General features: G+C 35.6%; 1 protein-coding gene across 7 annotated transcripts in view; it reads left to right on the top strand.

Annotated features, from left to right (window-relative positions):
• PDLIM5 (PDZ and LIM domain 5) overlaps nt 1-26,730 on the top strand; it is a 230,660-nt gene that overhangs the window by 126,586 nt on the left and 77,344 nt on the right. The window contains exons 4-10 of one of the 7 annotated variants that reach the window (XM_005907869.3): nt 5,484-5,526; nt 10,981-10,997; nt 14,905-14,919; nt 17,748-17,765; nt 18,076-18,248; nt 18,599-18,635; nt 19,176-20,321. In XM_005907869.3, coding sequence (XP_005907931.1) covers nt 5,484-5,526; nt 10,981-10,997; nt 14,905-14,919; nt 17,748-17,765; nt 18,076-18,248; nt 18,599-18,635; nt 19,176-19,269 — 397 coding nt within the window. In that variant the 3' untranslated portion in view covers nt 19,270-20,321. Of the gene's footprint in view, nt 1-5,483; nt 5,527-7,140; nt 7,560-10,980; nt 10,998-14,904; nt 14,920-17,747; nt 17,766-18,075; nt 18,249-18,598; nt 18,636-19,175; nt 20,322-26,730 lie in introns of those variants that run through there. The other 6 variants (XM_070372140.1, XM_070372141.1, XM_005907868.3 and 3 more) reach the window with 6 other exon arrangements.

Genomic DNA, 26,730 nt, shown 5'->3' with positions numbered 1-26,730 from the left:
CAAGAGTCTTCTCCAACATCACAGTTCAAAAGCATCAATTCTTCGGCGCTCAGCTTTCTTTATTAAAGTGCAACTCTCACATCCATACATGACTACTGTAAAAACCATAGCTTTGACTAGATGGACCTTTGTCAGCAAAGTAATGTCTCTGCTTTTTAATATGCTGTCTAGGTTGGTCATAACTTTTCTTCCAAGGAGCAAGCGTCTTTTCATTTCCTGGCTGCAGTCACCATCTGCAGTGATTCTTGAGCCCCCAAAATAAAGTCTCTCACTGTTTCCATTGTTTTCCCATCCATTTGCCGTGAGGTGATGGGACTGGATGTCATTATCTTAGTTTTCTGGATGTTGAGTTTTAAGCCAACTTTTCCACTCTCCTCTTTCACTTTCATCAAGAGGCTCTTTAGTTTTTCTTTGCTTTATGTCATAAGGGAGGTGTTGTCTGCATATCTGAGGTTATTGATATTTCTCCCGGCAATCTTGATTCCACCTTGTGTTCATCCAGTCCGACGTTTCCATGATGTACCCTCATAGCTCAGTTGGTAAAAAATCTGCCTGCAATGCAGGAGACCCCAGTTCTATTCCTAGGTCGGGAAGATCCACTGCAGAAGGGATAGGCTACCCACTCCAGTATTCTTGGGCTTCCCTTGTGGCTCAGCTGGTAAAGAATCCGCCTGCAATGCGGGAGACCGGGGTTTGATTCCTAGGTTGGGAAGATCCTCTGGAGAAGGAAAAGGCTACCCACTCCAGTATTCTGGCCTGGAGAATTCCATAGACTGTACAGTCTATGGGGTTGCAAAGAGTCGGATACGACTGAGCAACTTTCACTTTCACTCTGCATATAAGTTAAATAAGCAGGGTGACAATATACAGCCTTGACATATTCCTTTCCCAATTTGGAACCAGTCTGTTGTTCCATGTCCAGTTCTAACTGTTGCTTCCTGACCTGCATACATATTTCTCAGGAGGCAGGTCAGGTGGTCTGGTAGTCCCATCTCTTTCAGAATTTTCCACAGTTTATTGTGATCCACACAGTCAAAGGCTTTGGCATAGTCAATAAAGCAGAAGTAGATGTTTTTCTGGAACTCTTGCTTTCTCAGTCATCCAACGGATGTTGGCAATTTGATGTTTGGTTCCTCTGTCTTTTCTAAATCCAGCTTAACATCTGGAAATTTTTGGTTCAGGTTCTTTTGAAGCCTAGCTTGGAGAATTTTGCACTTTTCTTTGCTAGCGTCTGAGATGAGTTCAATTGTACAGTAGTTTGAGTATTCTTTGGCATTGCCTTTCTTTGGGATTGGAATGAAAACTGACCTTTTCCGTCTTGTGTCCACTACTGAGTTTTCCAAACTTGCTGGCATATTGAGTGCAGCACTTTCACAGCATCATCTTTTAGGATTTGAAATAGCTTAACTGGAATTCCATCACCTCCACTAACTTTGTTCGTAGTGATACTTTTTTTTTTAATTTTGATTTTATTTTTAAACTTTACGATATTGTATTAGTTTTGCCAAATACCGAAATGAATCCATCACAGGTATACATGTGTTCCCCATCCTGAACCCTCCTCCCTCCTCCCTCCCCATACCATCCCTCTAGGTCATCCCAGTGCACCAGCCCCAAGCATCTAGTATCGTGCATCGAACCTGGACTGGCAACTCGTTTCATACATGATATTATACATGTTTCAATGCCATTCTCCCAAATCTTCCCACCCTCTCCCTCTCCCACAGATACTTTCTAAGGCCTTCTTGACTTTGTTTGCCAGGGTGTCTCATTCTAGGTGAGTGATCACACCATTGTGGTTATCCGGGTCATGAAGTTCTTTTTTGTACAGTTCTTCTGTGTATTCTTACAACCTCTTCTCAATATCTTCTGCTTCTATTAGGTCTATACCATTTCTGTCCTTTATTGTGCCCATGTTTGCATGAAATGTTTCCTTGGTGAAATGTTTCCTTGGTATGTCTGATTTTCTTGAAGAGATCTCTAGTCTTTCCCATTCTGTTGTTTTCCTCTATTTCTTTGCATTGATCACTGAGGAAGGCTTTCTTATCTCTCCTTGCTATTCTTTGGAACTCTGCATTCAAGTGGGGGTTCCGTTTCTCATTTGCCTTTTGCTTCTCTTCTTTTCTCAGCTATTTGTAAGGCCTCCTCAGATGGCCATTTTTTCATTTTGCATTTCATTTTCTTGGGGAAGGTCTTGATCACTGCCTCCTATACAATATAGGGAATGAATATATTTATCCATAAAGTCATTTTCTTATTTTAGATTAGTTCCTTATGATAGACTCAAAGAAATTGATTTAATAAGTCAAGAGGCCTGAGATTTCTTCAAGTCTTTTTATAAATAAATGCCAAATTATTTTCCATAAGAGCTGTAATAATATGTCATCCTTCCAACAAAATACAGTGTATCCTCAGAATCATTATGTATTAATATGTTTAAAAATCTTGACACTATTGAAAATAAAAGACATTGTAACTTTTTATTTGGCTATTTTGTTATAGTGAAGTTTGATTTTTTTAAAACTGGTGTTACTGCTATTCATTAATTTTTCAGATTTCTTTTGTCATGCTTTCAAAATTTCCCAAACCACAATAGTTTTAGTGTTGTAAGAGTGTGTAATCATGCTTAAATGTAAGATTTATGTACTCTATTGATCTTTAAAAATGTAACTCATATATGTTACAGATTTTATATATGTATTCTGTGCATTAAAAATGCTTTTCCTAATATTTTTAATGTGGGCAAGTTGACTTGTTCTGTTTATTAAAAAAATAATATACTAAAATGAAGGCCATTTTAACAGAAATATTCAAAAATTACATGGCTTAAACTGTGAGCTCTTGTAAATATTCAAACAGAGGTCAAACATATATCTGATTGGCATGTGATAGAGTAACTCTAAGGCTTCCTTGATAGATCAGTTGATAAAGAATCTGCCTGCAATGCAGGAGACCCCTGTTCGATTCTTGGGTCAGGAAGATCCTCTGGAGAAGGGATAATCTGCCCACTCCAGTATTCTTGGGCTTCCCTTGTGGATCAGCTGGTAAAGAATCCACCTGCAATCCAGGAGACCTGGGTTTGATCCCTGGGTCGGGAAGATCCCCTGGAGAAGGGAAAGGCTACCCACTCCAGTATTCTAGCCTGGAGAATTCCATGGACTGTATAGTCCATGGGGTTGCAAAGAGTTGGACATGACTGAGCGACTTACATTTCACTTCAAGGAACCGTCTAAGTTTCAATGATTCTATGATTCATTTGGTAATTATTTAAGTATTTAAACCAGCATAACTAATTTTTATTGCATATAATGTCAGCTGTTTCGTTTGATATTTAATTATAAGCCAGTCTTTTTTTTTCCACCTACAACATAATGCTTGTAATTTTCATGTGTAATGGACTTGATCCTGGAATTTTGAGGACAGGTTTTCCTCTTTTCTTTGACTGCTTTTCTTATTTCATGTCATTGTACTTGTGGGCCTTCATCAGAAGGTGAGCAGGCTAGATAGTAAAGATTCAGTTTAAATTTTTTTGTGAATCCTATATTTTAAGAAATAGTTTTGTAGAACTTTCAATCCATAAAATATGGTAAGACTCGTTCTTTAAGTTCTGAACAGATTAAGAGGTTGGACTCTACAAAGTTAGTGAAAACTAACCATTCTGGGGTTTTTGTTGTTGTTTCTAATGCTATTCAAGTAAGAACTAACACCCAGAAAAAACTAAGGGGTTTGTTTTCATAGACATGGGATATATACATTTTATTCTTCTTGGAAACCATTTTATTCTGTTCAGGTTAAACATCATCTTTTGTTTATATTGTTTTTGTGTTACTAGAAGAGCTCCATATACCTTTAAGTGTCCAGATGAAAAAGGATTCTGTCCTCTCTGTTACGGCAAAATTTCAATCGTGTCTTGGGTGGTTTTAATAAGTAGATCGTTTGTGATTGCATCTTACTGTGAAATTTCAATGAAAGAAAGATTCCCGTGTTCTGTTCTTGAACTTGTTTCCTTTGCTTGTTATAATAAGCCTATGAGCTAAAAGAGAAATTGATTGATAGCACACATGGAAAGTTGTGCAATTGCAGAGTGTAATTCTCCATAGCAGTAACTGAATGTTAGCATCCATTGTTGTCTCTCATTATGTTAGTCAATTATTCAGTCTGTGCTTGCCCTGGCTAACCAAATTAGTTGTTATTGGAAAATTCAGTTGCTCCTAAAAATGTTGATCAGAGTTCATTACTAGGTTATGACTGTAGAGACCAAATATCCTATGTTAGCTTCTCTGTAAGTAAAATGATCTCATGATTTGCAGCTTAAAATTTATCACTTATTATTTACCTACTGTGGTTACATTTCTTGAATTCTGCACTTGCTGTTGTATCCTCAGGCTTGTGTGATATAAGAGGAGTTAGACTGCTTCTGACATTATTAAACTTAATGTATACCTTCAGTTCAGTTCAGTTTAGTCACTCAGTCGTGTCCCTTAATGCTGGGAAAATAGCTTTAAGTCATTAGGAGCTCTCCAATCATTTACTGTCCTTGACTGCAGCCAGTGTATTGTAATACATAAGGATGGTTGGCTTTAGCTCCATTCTAGAAGTAATTTACTTTAACTCTGAAGTTCCTCCTGTGAAGAATGGGGGTAATGATTGCTGCTGCTTTGGTTATTTGTCATGATTATAAGAGATAATTGCTCCAAATCAATTATCGTTACTATTAGTCCATGCTAACCAAACTGACAGTAATAATACAAAAAAGTATAGATTGAAAATAATGAATTTGTATATGAGAATAGTTTTGTGCATGGATTTTTGTCCTCTTTTCCTTTTTGTCTTCTTTCTATGCTCAGTACTGATAACCTGTTATTAATACATGCCAGGCCGTGGTGATACAGAGACTCAAGTAGGCCATGATCATTGCCTTCACTGAAATTTTAGCCTAGTGGAAGAACTTACAGTTTGGTTTTAGCAGAACAGATCCATTAATCTGCACTTAAAATATAAATACAAAATTAATACTCAGTGAGCCAGTTCAAACAGAATTTATTTAGTATCTTCACACAAAGATGCACATGTTCTTTGGGCATATTCATGGATAGTAAGAGAGAAGGCAGATACTGTTGGACAAAGAGATCAGTTATTTGTTTCAGGAACTACTGAAAGTCTTGTTTATTTTACTTTACCCTTTTTGGTGAGGGATATAACCTTAATTTAAAGGTTAATCATGGGTTAATTAGCAAACAGGATTGATGTTTGTCTTTCTTCATTTAAATGTGTAGAGAACTGTTGAATACTTAGTGTATGAGTTATTAGATCTTACAGCATTTGAGTTTCATGAACTAATTAGTAGATTGTGAATAATTGAAAGCATGAATTATGAAACTATAAATTCTGATGATTTAGTATGTTAAGGTACATAATAATAAAAATTTCATTAAAAGTTTGCAAAAATTCATGTTTTCTTCCTTTTTCTGTTTTTTCCTCAGAGCATCTGCTACACCCAAGCTTGAGCCAGTTCCTGTTCAAAAGGTGTGTTTCTAATCCAGCATTACTGGGATAATATTTGATTGTCCCTCCTGAACCACTCTAACTTCCATTCCTGTCTCCAGCCATACTGACAATTTAAAGATCTCATATAGTTTTTCCTCACAGTTCTTTAAAGATGATGAGGGATAGTGAAAATCAACACATAACAGAATTATCATGTAATTATTCCTTACTATTTAAACAATGTAATTATTCCTTATTATTTAAATAGTATTTCCAGTGTCATATATTATCGGTAACTCATTTCCAGATGTCTTACCTTCACTTTTAATTTGCCTCTTTATTCAAATAATCTAAACAGATTAAATAAGTGGTTACAAAAATGAATGTCACAGTAAATCTTTAATGACAGTTTACTGGTAATATTAAATTATATTTTAAATTATATTTTCAGAGTATTCTTGGATTAGGTTTTTGGCAAGTACCCTATTTATTATATATATATATATATCTTCAAATTGTCCCAAACCATTGTTCATTTACATCTGGTTTTGTGCTTTGGGGGGTTTTCTCCTTAATTTTACTTGTGCCTTTTCAGTGAATTTGCTCATATTGATTCCCTGAGGCATTAAGTTACTTTATCCCCCTCAGCTTTATTATTTCCGTAAGATTAGATTACTTTTTCTTCTTTTAAATTAAACATAAAAGAGCTACCATTATGTACTTTTTAAAGAATTCGATTGTTTTTCTTTTGAGATGATAAGGACTTATTCTTGAATATCATAGAAGATTAAGCTGGGTTTATTTTTAAATTCACACTTACTTTGCGATAGGGGTTTGCAAACACAAATTCTGTTAATTTTAGGTGGAATTGATCTTAGTTTTTTTTTTCTCTGATGTCTGTGAAGAAACATTTAAGATCTTTTTTTTTTCCTCATGTTACTTTTGAATATTTATTTTGGAAAAGGGAAGAATTTTATTCCATCTTTAGCGATATCTCAAAACATTCCAGAGAGAGAAATAGGTGGACTGTAGAAAAGGGAAAGGATTGATTTTGTTTCATTTGTTTTGTGTTTTATTTTTAAGGAGATCAAAGTAATTAGAATGTTCACATTTCTGAATTAGATGGAAATGAACATTCCTTCTTTTTTTTTTTGATTGAAGAATTAGAAATGTCCAGCTGCTTCTGCATGAATCAAATAATTGTGCTCTGGAGAGTAATTAAACGTGTTTAAAAGATGGAATTGTAGTTGAGACTCTGGATATTTTAAAATAAATGTTTTGATTAGTGATGTTTTGTTTACTGTGGAGTATTGAAAAAATTTTCTTTTGGAGTATGTCTAAATTGACACTTATGTTGGCCTTTAGGCTTTTTGAAAACTTTCCTAATCTATTTCCTAAATATTTTGAACTCCTTTCATTTTTTAAAAAACATTTATTTACTCAGTATGTGCATCTGTGTTATGCATGTTGAGACCAGTTAGCATGCATGCTAATATTTTATCAGCTCATTATTTTTATCTGGAAACGTGTAAAGTTTGACCTGCTAACATAATTGTGTTTGTCTTTTTACAAACTAGCTGTGTGTTCTTTTCAGTGGATCTATTTTGCATGTCTTTGCCGTGTTTTGTGTATGTTTATTTTTATTTTACATAGGGAGAACCTAAAGAAGTAGTTAAACCTGTGCCCATTCCATCTCCTGCTGTGTCCAAAGTCACTTCCACCACCAACATGGCCTACAATAAGGCCCCGCGGCCCTTTGGTTCTGTGTCTTCACCAAAAGTCACATCCATCCCATCACCATCGTCTGCCTTCACCCCAGCCCACGCGACCACTTCATCACATGCTTCCCCTCCACCCGTGGCCGCTGTCACTTCTCCCCCATTCGCTGCATCTGGACCGCATGCTAATACCAATGTTAGTGCTGACCAGCGGTCATCTGCGCTGAGCGCTGGTAAACCTGCAGTTAATGTCCCACGGCAGCCCACAGTCACCAGCGTGTGTGCCGAGACTGCCCAGGAGCTAGCGGAGGGACAGAGAAGAGGATCCCAGGGTGACAGTAAACAGCAAAATGGGTAGGTGGCCGAGGGTGCTTTCTGCTCTTATCAAACTCTTCTTTCAGGCAATTTCCAGGCAACACTTAATTTCCACCCACCCCCAAAATCAGTTGTTCTCTGAGAGAAGGGAAATGAAGTTTCATTTGCTTCATTAACATGTGATGTAGCTTTATGTTATATACAATACAGCACTCTGTGTAAGGCAATTATAGGTTAATCCAAACCTAATTATGCATCTTGACCTGTTATGAATCATGTAACGGACTCTGTAACCCTTTTTCTCCAAGTCTGGAACAGCGTGGAGCAGCTGGCCCTTATAATGCAAGGCAAATCTTGAATCTTTCTTTCTCAATTTTTCCATTCTTTTGTGAATCACCAAAAGTTGAAATAGAATGGTTGCAGTTGTGTCAGCTTATGTATCTCATGCTAAAGAGAGAGGAAATGAGAAGCTTGTAAGAAGCTGTTTTTCTAGGAAGTATTTTGAAGACAGAAAATAAATTTAGTTTTGACTCATGTCTATGTATGATGCATTAGCTTAGGTCAGCTGGCTAAGCCACATTCTTTTCAGATAAACTTACACTGAAATTTAGTCTTTAAAAGCAGACAGTAATGAGAGGACAGTAACATTAACGGATGCTTAAAAACATCAGAAGCAAATTAGAGAGTATTTTCATTGTAAACATTTTTCTAAAATGAGTAGATTTAAAGCAGTGGACACTAAATATATAATGTTATAATAATTTTCTGAGAATCCATTCCTTATAATTTTCCTCTTTTTTTGTGGCACAGATTTTTAAAAAATTGAAGTCTGTTTTCAGTAGCCATCATTTATAGATGGGTATTTTATTTTTGGAATCCAGTGACTATCATGTAAACCAAAGTCATTTCTGTAAAGTCATTTTGATCAGATTTATTGTGACAAAAGTGTCTTTTAAAAGGAAATAATCTGCATGCATGATTGTTTTTAACCAATGTCAGGTCCCAGGAAAATATAATTAAAATAATTGTGTAGTTAGGTCCTTTCTGAGATAATCCCTTCTGAATGTTAATTCATGTAATGTAGGGGCTGTGCTTTCATAGGACTGCTCCCATGGTAACTTGGGGGCTTTGAAAAAGAAGGTGGCAGGGTTCCAGGAGCAAGTCTGGAAGGACAGCTCCTGGGCCCTATGTGTGGTTTTGTGGTTGTGGGTGACTTTTGAAAGTTTTGATATATATACTGAGGGAAACTAGTGCCTTTCAAAGAAAGTTATTTCTCTCTTATGAGGAAGATAAATAGTATGTAGTGTTGAGGTGCATTTGGTTGTCATTTTTCTGATTTGTCTATTTTAAGATGATAGATTTTAGAGTAATCAAAGTAGATATCTTGAAAAGACAGATGTGTGTGTGCTGAATTGTGTCTAACTCTTTGCAAACCTGTGGACTGTAGCCCGCCAGGCTCCTCTGTCCATGGGATTTCCCAGGCAAGAAACTGGAGAGGGTTGCCATTTCCTTCTCCAGGGGATCTTCCCAATGTAGGGATTGAGCCTGTGTCTCCTGCATTGCAGGCGGATTCTTTACTGCTGACCCATCTGGGAAGCCCCCTGAAAAGACAGATGCTGCCTATCAAATGCAGTCTCATTGAAGACTAAAAGCAGAAGTTTATTTTGTTTGTTAAATTCCAGGTTCAGTAGGAAAAAAATACTTCTTTTGAAGGAAGTGTTTAAGTTAAAATCTTTTCTCCTTCCTAACATTTCATAAAATTTTATAAGGAAGGCTTCTATATTTGGCAAAACTAATACAATATTGTAAAGTTTAAAAATAAAATAAAAATTTTTAAAAAAAGCTAAAAAAAAAAAAAAATTGTAGAGATAAAAGCAAAACTGAGGTTACAGAAAACTATTATATTGAAAACACTAAGCTGAAACTTTGTGTTTTATGGGTGTAGCTTTGGTGATTCCTGAAATGACTTATTATTTTCAACTTTGTAGGCAGTGATACAGTTACAGGGACTTTACAGTGGTTTCTTAGTCAGTTGACATGTAGTTATTGAGCACACGTCTGGTGTCCTGCACTGTCCAAGATTCAGGACAAAAGGGACTGTTATATGTTTTGCATCATTAACAAGCAAGTTACTGCTTTGCATTTGTAAATTGATTGCATTTAAAAGTAGCTTAATTTCAGGTGTTGACCCGATGTGTTAGCACAATGAAAACTTGATTACTATGAAAACAAAAGTGTGGTTTTTGTGAAATTCTATAGACAAATTTGCAGTGCTCTTTCTGCTGTTTCTCTTACTACGTTTAGATCAGAGAAATCAAAAAATAGATCTCACATTTTACTATTTACTAGTCAGTGATGTCATTTTGAAAAGCAGGTGTTTTGTGGTATTAATGAATATATTTCCTGCATCAGGTGTCAAACTCTTTTCCTGAAATCACTGTCAGCCTTTTTACTAAATGTGTGATTATTGAATTTTCCATATTTTTATAGTGTTACAAATGATTGCAACAAATGTCTTTCACAGTTGAGAGTTGTTACTTTTTATTACTCTTTATTTTAAAACCTAATTGCCAGTAACCAAAAATTTAGGAGTTTATAAGGATGTAAAGTTAAATGGATAGATTATGTTTTTATTCAAAGCAGGAGGACTATTAGTTTTTATAGGTGTCCCACTCAAATTTATGTAGTTTTATAATAAACATAAGACACAACGAGTACTTATGAATTATGCATCATTACTGAGAAATAGTTGTCCTAATAGTATGAAATCTAACAACTATTGATATTTTTAGAATATTAATAATACTATTCTAGCATTCTTGTTCCTTCTTACAAATAATAATGGAACGAGGCACTTTTTAGAAATTTTTAGTCCACCTTCTTCATATATGAATTTGTAGTCTTGGCTTACTATTTTCTTTACTACTCTCCTTACTCTACTTTGAGGGGAAGCCGCAGCTTCCCTGGTGGCTCAGAGGTTAAAGCGTCTGCCTGCAATGTGGGAGACCCGGGTTCAATCCCTGGGTTGAGAAGATCCCCTGGAGAAGGAAATAGCAACCCCCACCAGTACTCTTGCCTGGAGAATCCCATGGAGGGAGGAGCCTGGTTACGCTACAGTCCACGGGGTCTGTACATTTCATGTACACAGACATGACTGAGCTGCTTCACTTTTCACTTACTCCACTTAGAGCAAAATGGAGTTTTATATTCCAAACTGGAAGGGAATCCATTTTGAATCACGTAGTTTAAGTAATTTACCTTTTTCCTTTCCATATGCTCTTGCATTATAATGTGCCACTGCGTTCAAGAGGTAAGTCTTTCATGTATTCTTTATTAATTTTAATTTCATTGGACTGCAGTCTCTTCTAACAGTTCGTATGTGGTATTTTGATGAACCTGGCCTTGAAAGATACAAAATATGATATGGTAGTAATATTTTTAAATGCTTTTCTCTTTGCAGAAAACAAAAGTGACAAAGTTAGTATCTACATTACTGGAGAGGAAATATGGTGATTTATATATGAGTAAACAGCATGAATGCCCGATTTTTGCAAAATTAAGTTAAATTTTGCAAAAGAGCTGTAATTTAGAATAACCACATTTAGTCTTTTCAATAAGTTTTGTTTGCATCGCTATGTTGTGGTGAATTGCTTTATGGTAATAAATAGTAGTGTTTAACTTTCGTCATGAAGTATATGTGGGGTTTGCTGTGTAACAGTTTAAAAGAGGTTATGTTGCAGGTAATCTGTAGCAGTCAAGACTGTTAGACGAGAAAGACAGAAGAGAAAGCATAAATACATGTGCCACTAGTGAATAGTCTATATTATAAAACTGAGTTGACTTCCAAATTCATATCAAAACCCAGTATTTCCCAGGTAGAATCTCTAAGAACCTTTTTGATTTTTCAGCCAGTGTTGCTGAAAGATGTAGAACTCTATGTATGCAGTTGTGTGTCATTGGCTGATAGAAGGTCTGTACACCTTTGCAATTAGTTAAGTATCACAGGTAGTTGGCATAGACGTTGGAAATCACCACGTCAAAACTTTGTGTCTATTGGTATTGATGATAAACTAGTGATTACTAGCTTTAAAGTTAATAAAAATCACATTAGACAAGAACTTAATTTTGTGTTATGATTATTCTGAGCATATGCTGAAATTTCCTCATCATACTCTAGAGTAGAATTGAAAATATGGAATATCTTAGACACACTTGAGGGAATTAGCTATTGAATAATAATAATTATTATTATTGTTAAATTAGAGAACTTTATTCCGGTATGGTTATGATCTCACTCATTGAATAGGGCTTCCCTTGTGGCTCAGCTGGTAAAGAATCCGCCTGCAATGTGGGAGACCTGGGTTCGATCCCTGGGCTGGGAAGATCCCCTAGAGAAGGGAAAGGCTACCCACTCCAGTATTTTGGCCTGGAGAATTCCATGGACTGTATAGTCCATGGGGTTGGAAAAAGTTGGACATGACTGAGCGACTTTCACTTCACTTCAAGGAACATGTTACAGTCATATAAGAATATTATACACCAGTGCACTAGAGAAACATCCCCAAACCCTGATTTATTGATTGTCTACTTAAAGTTAAATTCTTATTACACAAAGGCTTTCACTAGTTATAAGATGCCAGTGTAATAATTTGACTTGTAAGGGGGGAAAATGGGACTTGAAAAAATAACCACATTTAGGTTAAATGCATATTTTTTAAAATTCAAGGATAATATTCATTAAATTACTAAATATTAGTATGCACTGTGCTATATGTTTTTAACTGCAGTATGTGATTGAATTCGCATTTAAACTTTGGACCTTGAGAAGTTACTTAAATTTCTAAGCATGCAGCTTGAAAGTGATAGAGCCAAGATTGGAGCCTAGGGACTTTTGAAGCCAAATTTTGGTGTGTCTTACTCTGTCACCTGTTTGTGACCTGAGCTTATTTCTGTTACTTTGAATTGGTATTTGTTTTTAATGGTTATAGTCTTGATAAATTGAGTGAATTGAAACTACATGAATGAATAATGTGCATAAACTACAGTTGGGTTTAACGGTGCTTTTTTTATATAGAGCAGCTGGAGGATCTATTCTAACAACAAATTTGTATTTGTATAGTTATCAAAGTGCTTTCAAGAGCATGTAAACATATGCCCCTATAGGAAGTCTGAAAGATAGAGACGTATCCATTGGATAGACATATCTCTATCCAAAGATAGAGAATGTAGTCTGGTTCACTGTTGAGGGAAAAGAAGCTCCTGGGGGTTGCAGCTTGTCCAGGCATAGAAGGAGTGGGCAGCATAGTCAGGGTGAAAAGCCACGTCAGTCTGACTGCCCCATTGGCACAGATGCCACTGTGTTGTATGATGGGCTTTTCCACTTGGACACACTTTTAAAATTCATGAAAATACCTTTTCAGCATATTAAAATTGACATCTTTAGACTTTAACCAATCAACCCTCTTCTGCTTACCCCTCACCACATCATAGAATACCTCCACCCCCACAACTTCATTTTGACATAAACCTTCTTTCTCAAACTTTGCAATGTTCAAATATATTTCTAAGATTTTATTCTGGTCAGAGGAGGTTATTTTCCAGAACTGTTTCTCTGCTATTTGAAGTGTCAAGGCAGAGGAGAGAGTACTTTTCATTGAATAAGAAGGCTTAGAGAAGAGTAAATACCCATAAATTACTGAGATTAACTTAATCCTGTGTCTCACCCCCCACTCAGCAAAACTCAGCCCTCTATTGAGTTTATGACACTGACTTTGATGTGGAAATACAGCTTAGCTTCACTGTACAGTCTTAGCATTCAAAGTGGTAGGCACTTTTTCTTACTATATTTATAATGAATTTTTACTTACTCTGACTAAACTTTATTGTAGTAGAATTGATTGAACAATGTGTTGAGAAACTATATACAGTTAATACTTGTCTTCTTTATATATAATGGAATATGAATATATTTGTTTTTAATGATCCGATACTTAATAGGCTATGTGAATGAATTTTATTTTCCCTCTTTAGATGTTATTAACCTAGTTCTTTTACCATATATCAGACATGTCTTTCTGGGCAGTAATTATGCTGCTGCTAATATAGTACTCTGGAGTTCCTACAAATCACTTCTAAACTTCCTGGGATTTGCTTGTGCATGAGGGCTGTGGTAATAACAGGGGAGAGTATGAAAATTGAGTAATAGCCCATTATTAATGACCCACTGCTTCATATGTCTTTCATCACAATCACTACATTTTAAAAAATAAGAGGAAATTTTCAAAAGTGTATCATTCACTTGTAATGTATGGTTCAGAATAAATCATCTGAGAAGACTATACTTGTTAATATATACTTGTTATATTATGTGAGAATGACAGATTTTCTTAGTCTGCTCTAATTTTTAAAGTGATTTTAAAATGATCTGTTTCTACATCTGACATCTAATTTATATTTTAATCTCTGACTTTTGTTAGCCACATTGTAGGATAAAATACATTTTATAGAAACCTAGAAAAAAATATTCGAGGCTTCCTGGTAGCTCAGTGGTAAAGCATCTGCCTGCAATGCAAGAGATGCAGGTTTGATCCCTGGGTCAGCAAAATCCCTTGGAGAAAGAAATGGCAATTGACTCCAGTATTCTTGCCTGGGAAATCCCATGGACAGAGGAGCCTGGCAGGCTACAGTCCATGGGATTGCCAAAGACTTAGACACGACTTAGCAACTAAACAACAACAGCAAAGAAAATATTTTAAATATTAGATCTTTCTCTCTTGGTATTAGTAACTTGAGGCTTGCTGCTGCTGCTAAGTCGCTTCAGTCATGTCCGACTCTGTGCGACCCCATAGACGGAAGCCCACCAGGCTCCCCCGTCCCTGGGATTCTCCAGACAAGAACACTGGAGTGGGTTGCCATTTCCTTGTCCAATGCATGAAAGTGAAAAGTCAAAGTGAAGTTGCTCAGTCGTGTCCGACTCTTAGCGACCTCATGGACTGCAGCCCACCAGGCTCCTCTGTCCATGGGATTTTCCAGGCAAGAGTACTGGAGTGGGGTGCCATTGCTTGATCTAGCATTAATACACAAATTATTTTTCAGTGTTTTTGGAAACAAGCAGCATAGATAAAACTGTTATCCAAATAATAACAATGTGATAGAATTTCAACTAACACTTGTTCATTTTTGTTTGTCTGCCTTTTACATAATTATTTTGAAGCATGATGTTTGGTGTAGCATCTTAATTTTCATGTAAATTCAGTGTTTTGAATTTTGTTATTTCATTTTTTTCTTCTTTTTTGGCCTCATCTGTGTTTTCCATCATCCTGGAAACTTCAATGTCTTTTCCCCTCTGTCACATCTTTTTTTGTGTGTATTATTCCTCCTTCAGTAACCCTGGCACCGTGTAAGTACCTAATCACTGGTTTCTTTCTAATTTTCATCATTGTCTCTGTAAGTTTTCATCTGGCTTTCAACTTAACACCATCAGCAAATTTTATCAGTTTCTTCTCATTGCTTAGCATTTTCCGATATGCTGAGGAAACTAGGAAACTTGTTTTTCATGTCAGAGAACTTCATATGAATTAGTGGGTGTGTTTAGAAAATCCACACTTCTGCAGTGGAAAAACTTGTCTTCAGAAAGATGGATAGGTATTATAGACAGCAGATACTGGAGTCAGAGATGTAGGTGGGGCCTCCCTTGTTTAATATTTTTTTAAAAATTTGAATAAACTTGCTACTTTTAATGTCTATTTTGAAATAAATTATTTGCTCTTGATAGTATGTTCTATCCCAAATGAATTTTAAAAATAAAACTCATATTATTCCCTTATTTAATCATAATCATAAGAGTCTAGAGTGTCAAAGCCAGTAAATGTTTAGAAACTTTCTATCACTTGACATAGAACGTAAGCCATGGTGAATGTCACAGAGTCTGAGATGTGGTATACTTTTTCAAGTGTGTCGTAGCTAGAAAATATTCTTAAGTGGTGTCATTCTATTAATCTTAGTGTCTTAGTTAGACATTTTTTTCTTTTGTATGTTTATAACCCAAACCTTTTATAGAGGATTAAAATACCTGCAGCTGGCACCATTTAAGAGTAAACAACACTTACTGATTATAGAGAAATTTAAAACTGTAAGTTTAGTAGCTTAAAAATAGTTTTTCAGATAATTGCATAAGATAAAGTATTGCCTGTTTAGGAATCTGTCAGTGTATTTATGAAATAATGTTATTTTCTAATTTAAAAAATTATTTATAAAAGAACTAGGAGATTTTATTCACTATTAGTAAAAGGTGTTTCAGGTATTTCACTTCCAGGTTATTGAAATTTTATCATAAATAATTTGAATTACTATTAAACATAATCATTAAATATTAATAGTATTAAAACGCTATTATTAGTATTATATATAATACTATTTTGTTACGTATATATAGATGATTTATATGCATCCATAAATATATATATTCCTATAGCCCACCAGGCTCTTCTGTCCACAGAATTCTCCAGGCAAGAATGTTGGAATGGGTAGCCATTCCCTTCCCAACCCAGGGATGGAACCAGGGTCTCCTGCATTGCAGGCAGATTCTTTACCATCTGAGCCATCAGGGAAGCCCTAGATGACTTACAGTCTTAGAATATGCATTGCAGATAATTTTTCTAGTAATCATAAAAGAACACCAATAATGGTGATTACTTTTTGTTACCTACTCCGGGAAACATTTTACCTACTTTACCTATCTTATTATTTCTCGAAACAACCCTTTAAGGTAGATAAAATCCCCATTTCTTTTTTTTTTTTTGCAGAACAATTTCTTTTCTTTTTTTTTTTTTTTTTTTTTATTTTTTTTTTATTTATTTATTTTTTTTTATTTTCGTTCCCCATCCTGAACCCTCCTCCCTCCTCCTCCCCATACCATCCCCTCTGGGTCGTCCCAGTGCACCAGCCCCAAGCATCCAGCATCGTGCATTGAACCTGGACTGGCATCTCATTTCATACATGACATTTCACATGTTTCAATGCCATTCTCCCAAATCTTCCCACCCTCTCCCTCTCCCCTTTCTTAGAAGGGAAATATTGAAACTTGTAGAAGTTAAATGACTTGCATAAAATGTACACTGAGTAGAAGATTATGCTTAGAACTATTGTCTGACCGCACAGCTAGTGTTAACGTTAATTCTGTCATGTCACTGGGGCAGAAATGTGTACTGTGACAGGTTTTGATCGTATCCCTGTTAAAATGACAGCAGTCGTGTGGCATTCTGATAGCAGTAGGATTTTCTAGCAGTGAGTTAATCTAACAGGTGTTTCCATGCATATCTGACACTCTGAGGGTACTTTTTCTGCTTGGATCTTGTGCTGGGTGTCTGCTAGTCCATACTCAGGTTCCTATTTCTCTTCTGAATTGAAACTCGAAACTCATTAGTATTTATCCTACGTTGCCTGGAGATGTTGAGAAGGGGGAGTATTTATAAAGCTACCTAGATCTTAAAGTGTTATTATAATGTACATTTTAAATTCCTTAATATTTATGCTTTCTTAATAGAAAAATGAATATTCTTAGCAAACCTAAGGTTCTTGAACTCTGTAGTTTGCAAATCCCTTTCATATATATTATTTCATTTAACCCTGAAGACAGTGCTACTTTGTTCATATTTTTATTTTATAAATGAAAAAATTGAGACTCAGTGAGATTGACTTGTCCAAAATTATATATTTGAAAAGTCACAGAGCCATGATTTGTATCTTGGTCTTTTGATAAATATTTCGTTTGTTTCCATTTTATTTGTGTAACACTACATCTCTTCACATTGATGATCCTGCACCTAACTTTGTTTAGGGTGAGGGATATCTGTACACATAAATGAGAATACTATAGAAAATAACAGTTCTGACCCTTTTCAAAATTGTGTTTTGAATTGCTGATTCGGCCTGTACTAAATTAAATTATTCCTGGCTCTTGGGCCTAGTGAGGAAATGATCATTTAATTTTGTGAAAGCCAACACATTTTAGCAGCATAGTACCCCTATTTAACCATGCTTGGGAATATAATTCACATCTGTTTTGTTAGCCAGAAGATGAATAATACAAGTAATTTTGAATTGTTTGATTTTAATTACTGTGGACTTTGCAATTTCTTATTATTTTCCTTCTTTTCTTATTCTTTTCTTTTCCTTTTCTTCATGTTGGAAATCTCTCTTCTGCTGCCTTCTTCTGTCAATTAAAAGGAAAATCCCACCCAAACGGTAACCTTTCTGTTGAATAGATATTTATACTATAATTTTATGTTATCATATAAGTACCTTTTTTTAAAACTTAAAAAGCCTAGTATACTTTTTAAAAGGATGCTTTTTTTTTTTAAGAAAAAGATGTGAGTATGCCTGAAAGACATGACTGAGCATATACATGTATGTCGCACATACTTGAAAAAAGCAAAATATACAAAAGGAACATTGAGGCTTAAATGTATAACTTGTAAATAATATGGGAGAGGATATTTTAGCCTTAATGTAATTAAAAATATTTTAATTTTTTTTTTTTCCTTCTTAACCCTAGCCCACCAAGAAAACACATTATGGATCGTAATACCGAGTTTTATCACATACCTACTCACAGCGATGCGAGCAAGAAGAGACTGATTGAGGATACTGAAGACTGGCGTCCGAGGACTGGAACGACTCAGTCTCGTTCTTTCCGAATCCTTGCCCAGATCACTGGGACTGAACATCGTAAGTAAATACCTAGGGATTCTATTGGGTGAATATTTTTTTTTGCCACAGAGAGTAGCATTTAGACTGCTGGACAGTTACTGGGAAATAGTAATATTCCTGAAACAGTTTGCTTTTAAATTATGCCTAGTGGTACTGTAAATAAGTAACCAGCCTAGAAGAGTTATGTTAAAAAAGTATAGAAATATTAATAGTTGTAGTACTGACTACAGTACAGTCAATAACAGTAGAGTGATATAGGAATTTTTTAGTGGCTCTGGTAACTTAACCGTTTGATATTAATTGATAAAGGTAATTGCATAAAAGTTAAAAAAGCTAACTGATATTGGACATTGCTTATTTTATTTCAGTGAAAGAGTCTGAAGCTGATAATACAAAGAAAGCAAAGTAAGTGGTGCATTTTTTGGTAAATTGAATGCTTTCCTTTTATGAATGGTCTCTGTTTTTGTTTTCCACCTTTTCAAAGGAATAATATGGCATTTTGTCTTTACAACTAGGGGCTTAACTTGGGTGCCTTTTGTGGTACTTAAATACACGATTTAGAGGTTTTTAATTTAGTTGATAATGTCTGAATTTTTTGTTTGTGGCCTGTTTTCTTCAGTATTGAAGTAAGTGGGCAGAAGGGTATATTTGGGGGTGCTTTGCTAACACTGCAGATCTCTGTGAATGAGTTCATGTGTCTTGCAGTTGCTTCATTTGGGGAACAAAGATTGAAGTTTCCAAGAGGGCTCTATAGATTAATTTCCATATTTCTAAAAATGCTCTACCCTTAAAATCTTTGCTATTAAATCAAACAGCTCTGTGAGACTAAGCTTTTAGAAGGCATGTTTTCTGCATGGTGATCTAAATGTAGAAACTTTTCTTTCTCTTTCTTACAACTCTTCTATCAATCTCTTTTTCTTTTTTCTTTTCTTTTTATTTCCACAGGGAAAAGATACCCCTTCACGTCTTTAGTCCCAAATACACAAAATTACGTGACTGGCACCATGAAGTTTCAGCACGTGCTCTTAACGTACAGTGATTTCTGAGGCTTGCCCCCCCTCCCCCAGCAGGCAGCACATACCTTTTCATTCACTTGTTCTTTTTCTCCAACTTCTTAGCCTAATCTGTATTAAATTTGCCTTATGAAAGAAAAAATAGAACCTTTCTATACTTTTCTAACCATTTCCTGCTATTTCGAAAACGAGGAGGATGAACATGTTTTGTGCTATTTGGTAGCCCACAAATGTTAAACCAAGAGAGAACAGTAAGGAGCTAGACTGATTCAATGGATTTACATGTGTTTTTATTGTTTTTATGGGAGTAACCTTGGAAAAGGAATTCTTTTCGTAAGTGCAATTGGGTTGGTTGGTTGAAGCTTAAGTGAAAATAATGTCCTTGTGTAACTGGGAAAATATTTTCTTTATCTTATTACATTTCCCAAGGTTACTTTAAAGTTCATTATTATGTAATGTTCAGAGTAGGTTGTAAACACTTCTAAGTAAGCAAATACAGAGGCAAGATAAATAGAAATGACTTTATTAGAATAAATAGAGTTTGTTATAATTTGGGTATGTTTTAAAGGAAGAGCTATTGAGGATGGCTGTCTGAAGAGCAGGAGGCCCAGATTTGGCTCCTAAAAAAAGGAAAGAAGAGATTTCTGCTTCTATTTGCAGTGGGGAAATAAAGTGCTCTTTTGGTTGGTTAGTTTAAAAATCCTATTTTCTACCAAAGGAAGTATCTCTAAGCTGGTGGATACATTTAGGGTATAAACAACTTCTAGGTATTAACTAGTAACATGTAGACAAGATAGCTTTGCTTTATTTCTAAAACAGGGTAAATGAACATAAAATAAATTGCAATATGAATGATTCTTTACATGACATCAGAGAAATAGTTTCCTTAGTGATATAAATAATTGTGCGTTGTTGCTCTTTCTAGGAATCTCTGTTTTGGGAGATAACATGCACGCTAAATATCTGACCAGAAATGCTTTCTATCTTGTAATATAATGTATTATATATTAGATTAAATTCAATAATGAATGCGTTTTGAAGTTTGGAAAAGTATTGTAATAAAGTTGCCTTTAACTTAGCTTTGTAGTTGTTTTCTGTTTCCTTGAAGTCAGTAACAAACTCTCTAGACTTTACAGTACCACTTGGGTAAAATAAGTATTTCTCTTGATTTAATTTGGAATATGTTTTTTTAATTTTTTGAGATTGCTAAAATGTGAGCATAGAATATGACAAAGATACATATTTTTTCTGTGCATTGTTACATTATTTTATATAACATCTTTTGTGAGAAACACGTAAGAATAGGTTGGGGCACAACATAGAACTAGGCTTTGTGTGAAAATTATTGCTGAAGCATCTTTGTCTTCAATCAAGGTTCCATTTTTATTTTTCCAGGTATTCTTGATTTTAATGTCATTGTAGGATAGAGAAACTGCCTCATAATTTGGAGAAACTAACATTAATTTCAGTTAGTGATTACTGTTTAAAATAACACATGTATACTAATTAAATAATTTTCTATTAAAGAAAAAAAAAAAGAGTTGTAACAACCAAAAAAAAAAAAAAAAAATTTGGCATGCCAAATGTGTTTTTAAAAATAATTCTAGGATTTATCTGTGTTCATTTGTACTACAGTACTTTTCTTTCTTTTAATTGTATCAGTTCTTCAGATACTGCTTATGATTTTATGTCTCTGACATCAGTCCCAGTTGCTACTGTGTCTCTGGCTTCTATAAGAAAACATATTTTCTTAGGCCATGTTTTCATATACCCTATAATTCTTCACTAATCTCAGGAGATGATGCTTGAAGAAAAAATTCTTGTGAAAGTGAATGGTCTTGTCTAGAGTAAACATGGTATCTTAAAAGAATCAGATTTCTAGAATAAACTTCAGAGTTAAGAGAAAGAGCTACTAGAAAGAGAATTTTAGGTAAATAAAATAATTTTCCCTTAATAAAAAAAAAGAGAACATGTTTATGTAAAACCATATAACTTGAAATAGGTACCATTGAAAATTAGAGTTTTAATACCATACCTAATTAAAAATAAAATAATGTCTCATTGAAACCATAGATTTAGATAAATGGAATGATCCATGAGTATGCGGGTAAATGTTCAGCCAGGATCGCAAAGGACATTCTGTTTGACCCTGTCAGAGGTTGAATTCCTGTGCTCAGTTAATCTCCTGGGACATCTTATATTCCAAGCTTAAAAGCTAGCCAAAAATTATAAAAACGTCTTGCAAAAATATTGTTGTAAGTCTAGTGACCTAATTTATAGCTTGTTTTTGTTTGCCTCTCTTCAACAGACTTTCTTTATCAACAGGCTTGTTTTTCATGTAAAATTGGAAATGTTACTTTTAAGAATTTTCACCATTTTTTTCTTTTAATATTTTAACAGCCAGAAGCTAGAATGACTCCCACATAGTCAATCTTTTTTTTGTTGTTAATACCTTGAAAAACAATTATTTGTGGAAACAGAAACCTACTCATTTTGTACATTCTTATGCCCTTTGGGAAAACTCAGATAAAAACAGTCCTAGAGAGCTTGTTTAGTAAAAGTTGTGATGTTAAGAGAGTTTTCTTTTATTCATGTTTTTGTTTTTCAGAAATGTGGGATGAATTGATTTCCCCAAATAATTTTGCAATTGTTGTAGTTGCCAGTGTATATTTAAAATATTATAAATTTTAAATATTTATTTGTTGCCTACTTTCATTCTTTCACATGAGTAGTTACTGAATACTTGAATCCCTAGCACATAGCACCCTGTGCTAGGGATTTAGGAGTCAATAGCAGATAAATATGTAAACAAGATCATCTGTGATAATTAAGTTACCAAGATAGTAAGTTAATATAAAGGAAATCTGGTTTAGGCAGGGTGGGATCACTTAAATTGTTTGGATGGACAGGGGAGCCTGGCAAAGAGTTGGACGTGACTTGAGCGCCTTATCACACATGTACACATTGAGGAGATGACCTTAATGGCATTCCCTGAAGGGGAAAAAGGTGTCAGCCAGGTGATTTTTTGACTTGGGATGAGTGCTCAAGACAGAGGAAACAAGTGTGAGAACCCCAAAGTGGAAGGAAGCAGAGCAAGTATACAAAACAGAAAGAACAGTGTGGCCAGAATGTGGTATGTGAGGGGGGAAGCATGATACAAAACATAACTCTTAATCCATATAGACAAATAAAATGTGTTCCCAATACTGTCCACAGCATTTTATTTTATTTTATTTTATTTTTTTGCCCACAGCATTTTATATGGGAAGTTTAAAGGTGATTATCATACCTGAACACTTTCAAGTAAAATTAGGAAATGAAGAATCAGGGAGGTAATCAACTTTCTAAATAAAGTTTACTCCACATACTTAGTGCCAGCCCTGATCAATGTAATGCATTTCCCATTGAGATCTATTGAAGATGAAAAAAGGGAGACACTAATGTATCTTGTAATGTATTTGTAGGGAACAGAATGCCCCAGAACACACATAAAGTCACTTAAAAACAGAACTTTTACGTATAGAAATGTGGCATATAATGCCCTGTTCATACTTTAGTGATGACTTTGACAGCTTAGTCCTCTGTGAAAAACTGTCTTGGTTTTCACACATCATTGCAGCTGCAGACATCGCTTGTTCCAAGCCTTCCTGGAGCTGCCCACCGGCAGTGAAGCGATTGGAGGGAGGGTGGGGAGGAAGCCTGGCTGTCGTAGCACAGGTAGGGCTGAACTGGAGGGTACATGCTAGCTCTGTTACATCTCAGGTTGACCCTCACTTGTATCTGTTCTCTTCAGTGTGGTTCTGGTCTTCACCTTCTCATCGTTCGTTCTGGGACACTTCTCATTACTTCTCTTTACATCACAGACCAGATTACAAACACCATTTAGGGAAATCATTAGTGAAAGATCAGTTTAGGGCACCCTGAAACGTGTGGAATTCAAAACAAAGATATGTTTACTTTTCTCTGCCTTGAGGAAAGGATGTCTATTTGCCAATTGCATCAGAAATACCCTGGAAGTAATAAGTAGGTAAAGGTATTTCTATTATAAATAACTTTTATTTCCTACCTTAGTGTTTGTAGTGTTTTATTTTTTATCCTTGAAATAAAGCAGGTTTACTGGCAAAAAAAAAAAAAAAAGAGAAAGTAATCAGATATAATCAGGGCTATAGGAATGAATTAGTGAAATAAGCTTCAAAACAAAAAAATATTAACTGAATAAATGTGATAAGATCTTGTAACTAATAAACAGTACTTAATAAATTTTTTATAATTTTCCATATGGAACATTTTAGAATCAAATGTATTAGCCACATAATACGTTTTATTTGAACACTTCTGCTGTTTCCTTTACGTCTTTAAAGTGTGAAAGTGAAAGTCACTTGGTCGTGTCCGACTCTTTGCGACCCCATGGATTATACGGTCTATGGAGTTCTCTAGGCCAGAATACTGGAGTGGGTAGCCTTCCCTTCTCCAGGGAATTTTCCCAACCCAAGGATCGAACCCAGGTCTCCTGCATTACAGGCAGAATTCTTTCTTTCTTTTTTTTTTTTAGACTAGTCAAGTGCAGTAGTGAGAAGGGGGGAAGAGTAGAATGAGGAGTTCGATCTGTAACTGACTGTGAACAATCAATTGAGATAACTCACTACCTTCGGACCAGCCCAGGCAGATTCTTTACCAGCTGAGCCACAAGGGACATCTTTAAAAATTTACCTCTAATTCTTCTCTCCTGGGAGGGATACTGCAGCTGAATGGCCTTTGGAAATGTATGAGATAAACGGAGATCTCACAAGGACAGGAGGGTGCTACTGGGGGGCCAAGGGAAGAAGTGTCTTCTAGTGCTGTGAATAATTCCACAGAACCAAGCATCATCTTCCCAAAAGACCAGTGGAATGCCACTGAGAACAGTGGGGCGAGTGCAAATGTTTCTCTTCCAAGATCTTATTTTACCTGCCGCTGTAGCCACAGGTTCTAACCCACAGTGCCTCCCCACCCCACTTCCTTTTCTAATTTGTGTTACGGATATTTGTCTACATATCCTACATCTCCAACCAGAATTTGAGCTCCTTGAATACAAAAGTCTTAGTGAAACATAAATTGAAGGGAATAGGCATTCTAATAGGCATGCTGTTTCTTCCTAGACATTTATACATAAATGTATATGTAAATATAAATATTTAAGTATATAAATATAGTTGTTCTCTGAACAGTGTAGGGAGTTAGGGGTGCCAACCTCCTGTACAGTAAAAAATACACAGATAACTTTACAGTCAGCCCTCCTTTTCTGTGGTTCCGCATTCTTGGATTCAGCCAAGATAGATTGGGTAGTACTACAGTATGTATTTAGTTAAAAAAAATCCACTTGTAAGTGGACCAGTGCAGTTCAGATTCGTGTGTTCAAGGGCAACTGTATATAAATAAACAAATTCTTTTTGCAAGTGGGTGCTTACAGTGTAAACGTCATCTCTAGTGAACTACTTAGTCCGCTGAGGCTGCCATAAGAAAATATCCAGACCTGATGACTTAAACAACAGAAATTAATTTTCTCACAGTTTCAAAAGCTAGAAGTCCAAGACCAAGGTGCTCCAGGGTAGGTGTCTGCTGCGGCATGCCATGTCCGGCTGAAAGCTGGCCAGCTTGTCTCTTGTCCTTGCATGGCCTTTACTCTGTGGACTAGTGAAAAGCGCGAGCTCTGGGTGCCTGTCTCTTGTGTTTCTTTAAGGAGACCAGTCATCTTGGATTAGAACCTCAACTGTCATGACCTCATTTAACCTTAATTACCTCCTTATAAACCCTGTCTCAAAAATACTGTTGCATTAGGTGTTAGGGCTTCAACGTGAATTTAGAGGAAGGACACAATTCAGTCCATAATACACACCAGCTGCCTTTCTATACGAATATTCATTTTGACAAATTAGCATTTAGAAAAAGCTACTCTAAAGTAAAGTCACTGACTTAGACCCAGTTGAAGTACTGTTGTTACCTCTGTTGTGATCGTCCTTTTCTGACCGGCATACTAAGTGTTTGTCTCCATGTCCTATATCCATAACTAGAGTGTAAGCTCCTTGAACACAAGCTTTTTGTGTTCCTCACCACCCCCGGATTTGGCTCTAATTAGCAATAACTAATGGTACCAATTATATATAATTGCATATTCCTCCAATTCTCTGTTCAGTTTTAGAGAAATTGTTTGCAACAGGTTTTACATAACTTTTACTTGCGTGAAAATTCAGAATAAGGTCAAAGCTTCATAAAAATATCAAGGAATATAGTGAGGATAAGGGAGAGCCATACCTAAGCTGCTTGGAAGGAGAATTGTTTTGCTTGGGCAATCTAACTGGCAAAAGTAGATGCTCTTCCCTTGTTATTATCTGTTGAATAGTTGTGGAAGATATTAAATGAACATTTGTTTGTTAATCCATGTTCCCTTCTGGTTTTGGTCTGTTTTAACATGAATAACTCCATGACTCCTGTGAGGTGACAATACATGACTAATGTTAGAAATAGGCATGTGAAATGCTTAGTGCTCTGATTGGAAAAGCCAACAGAAATTTTATCATTACGAAGGAAATGTCTCAAGTTAAAAGTATAATCTAAAACACTAATTTAAAAAAAAATTCAGCCTCCATATTATCAGATGTACTGAAAGCTAATATTAATATGTGGCTGACCATAATAGAGAATTATTGAAGGCCATAGAAAATTTTATTTAAAGTTAATTCTTTTAGAATCATATACCTAAAATACATTGTGTCAAGCACCATACAAAGGATGATTTTTCTTGACTCACTATTTTCTCAGTTTCTACTATATGTAGTAAAATATTTTTCTAAAAATTTAAAATTTTTTATGCATGTATAGAAGATCCCCCGGAGAAGGGAATGGCTACCTACTCCATTATTCTTGCCTGGAGAACTCCATGGACAGAGGAGCCTGCCAGGCTAGTCCATAGCGTGGTAAAGCTTCCAACAAGAGTGAGGGGCTAACACTTTCACTCTCATAGGTCTATATAAATAAGTACAAAGTAGTATTTTGAGGGCTTCCCTCCTAGCTCGGTCAGTGAAGTATCTGCCTGCAATGCAGGAGACCCAAGTTCTGTTCCTGGATCAGGAAGATCCCTTGGAGAAGGTAGTGGCAACCCACTCCAGTATTTTTGCCTGGAGAATCCCATGGACAAAGGAGCCGGGTAGGTTACAATCCATGGGGTCGCAAGAGTCAGACACGACTTAGCGACTAAACCACCAAACCACCACCAAGTAGTATTTTAGTTTAGCAAAAAAGATTCCTAAAATTATCATGACCAAAACATACTTTCATTAGTCTTTGTTTTTTCTCTCTCTCTTGTTCAGGTAATGACGGGTTCTGATTTTTCACAGATTATGCTGAAGAATTAATGTGTGACGTAGTTTCCCAGTTTCTAAAGACTTAAATGTACTCGCCAAGGGAAGAGTGACTGCCTCTCCCTTTAGATAGAAAACAGTTCAAACTCC

Source organism: Bos mutus, chromosome 6 (genome assembly GCF_027580195.1).
Source record: "Bos mutus isolate GX-2022 chromosome 6, NWIPB_WYAK_1.1, whole genome shotgun sequence".
Lineage (NCBI taxonomy): Eukaryota > Metazoa > Chordata > Mammalia > Artiodactyla > Bovidae > Bos > Bos mutus.
Note: the sequence above shows the minus strand (reverse complement) of the source record. Positions and strands in the feature narration are given on the sequence as shown.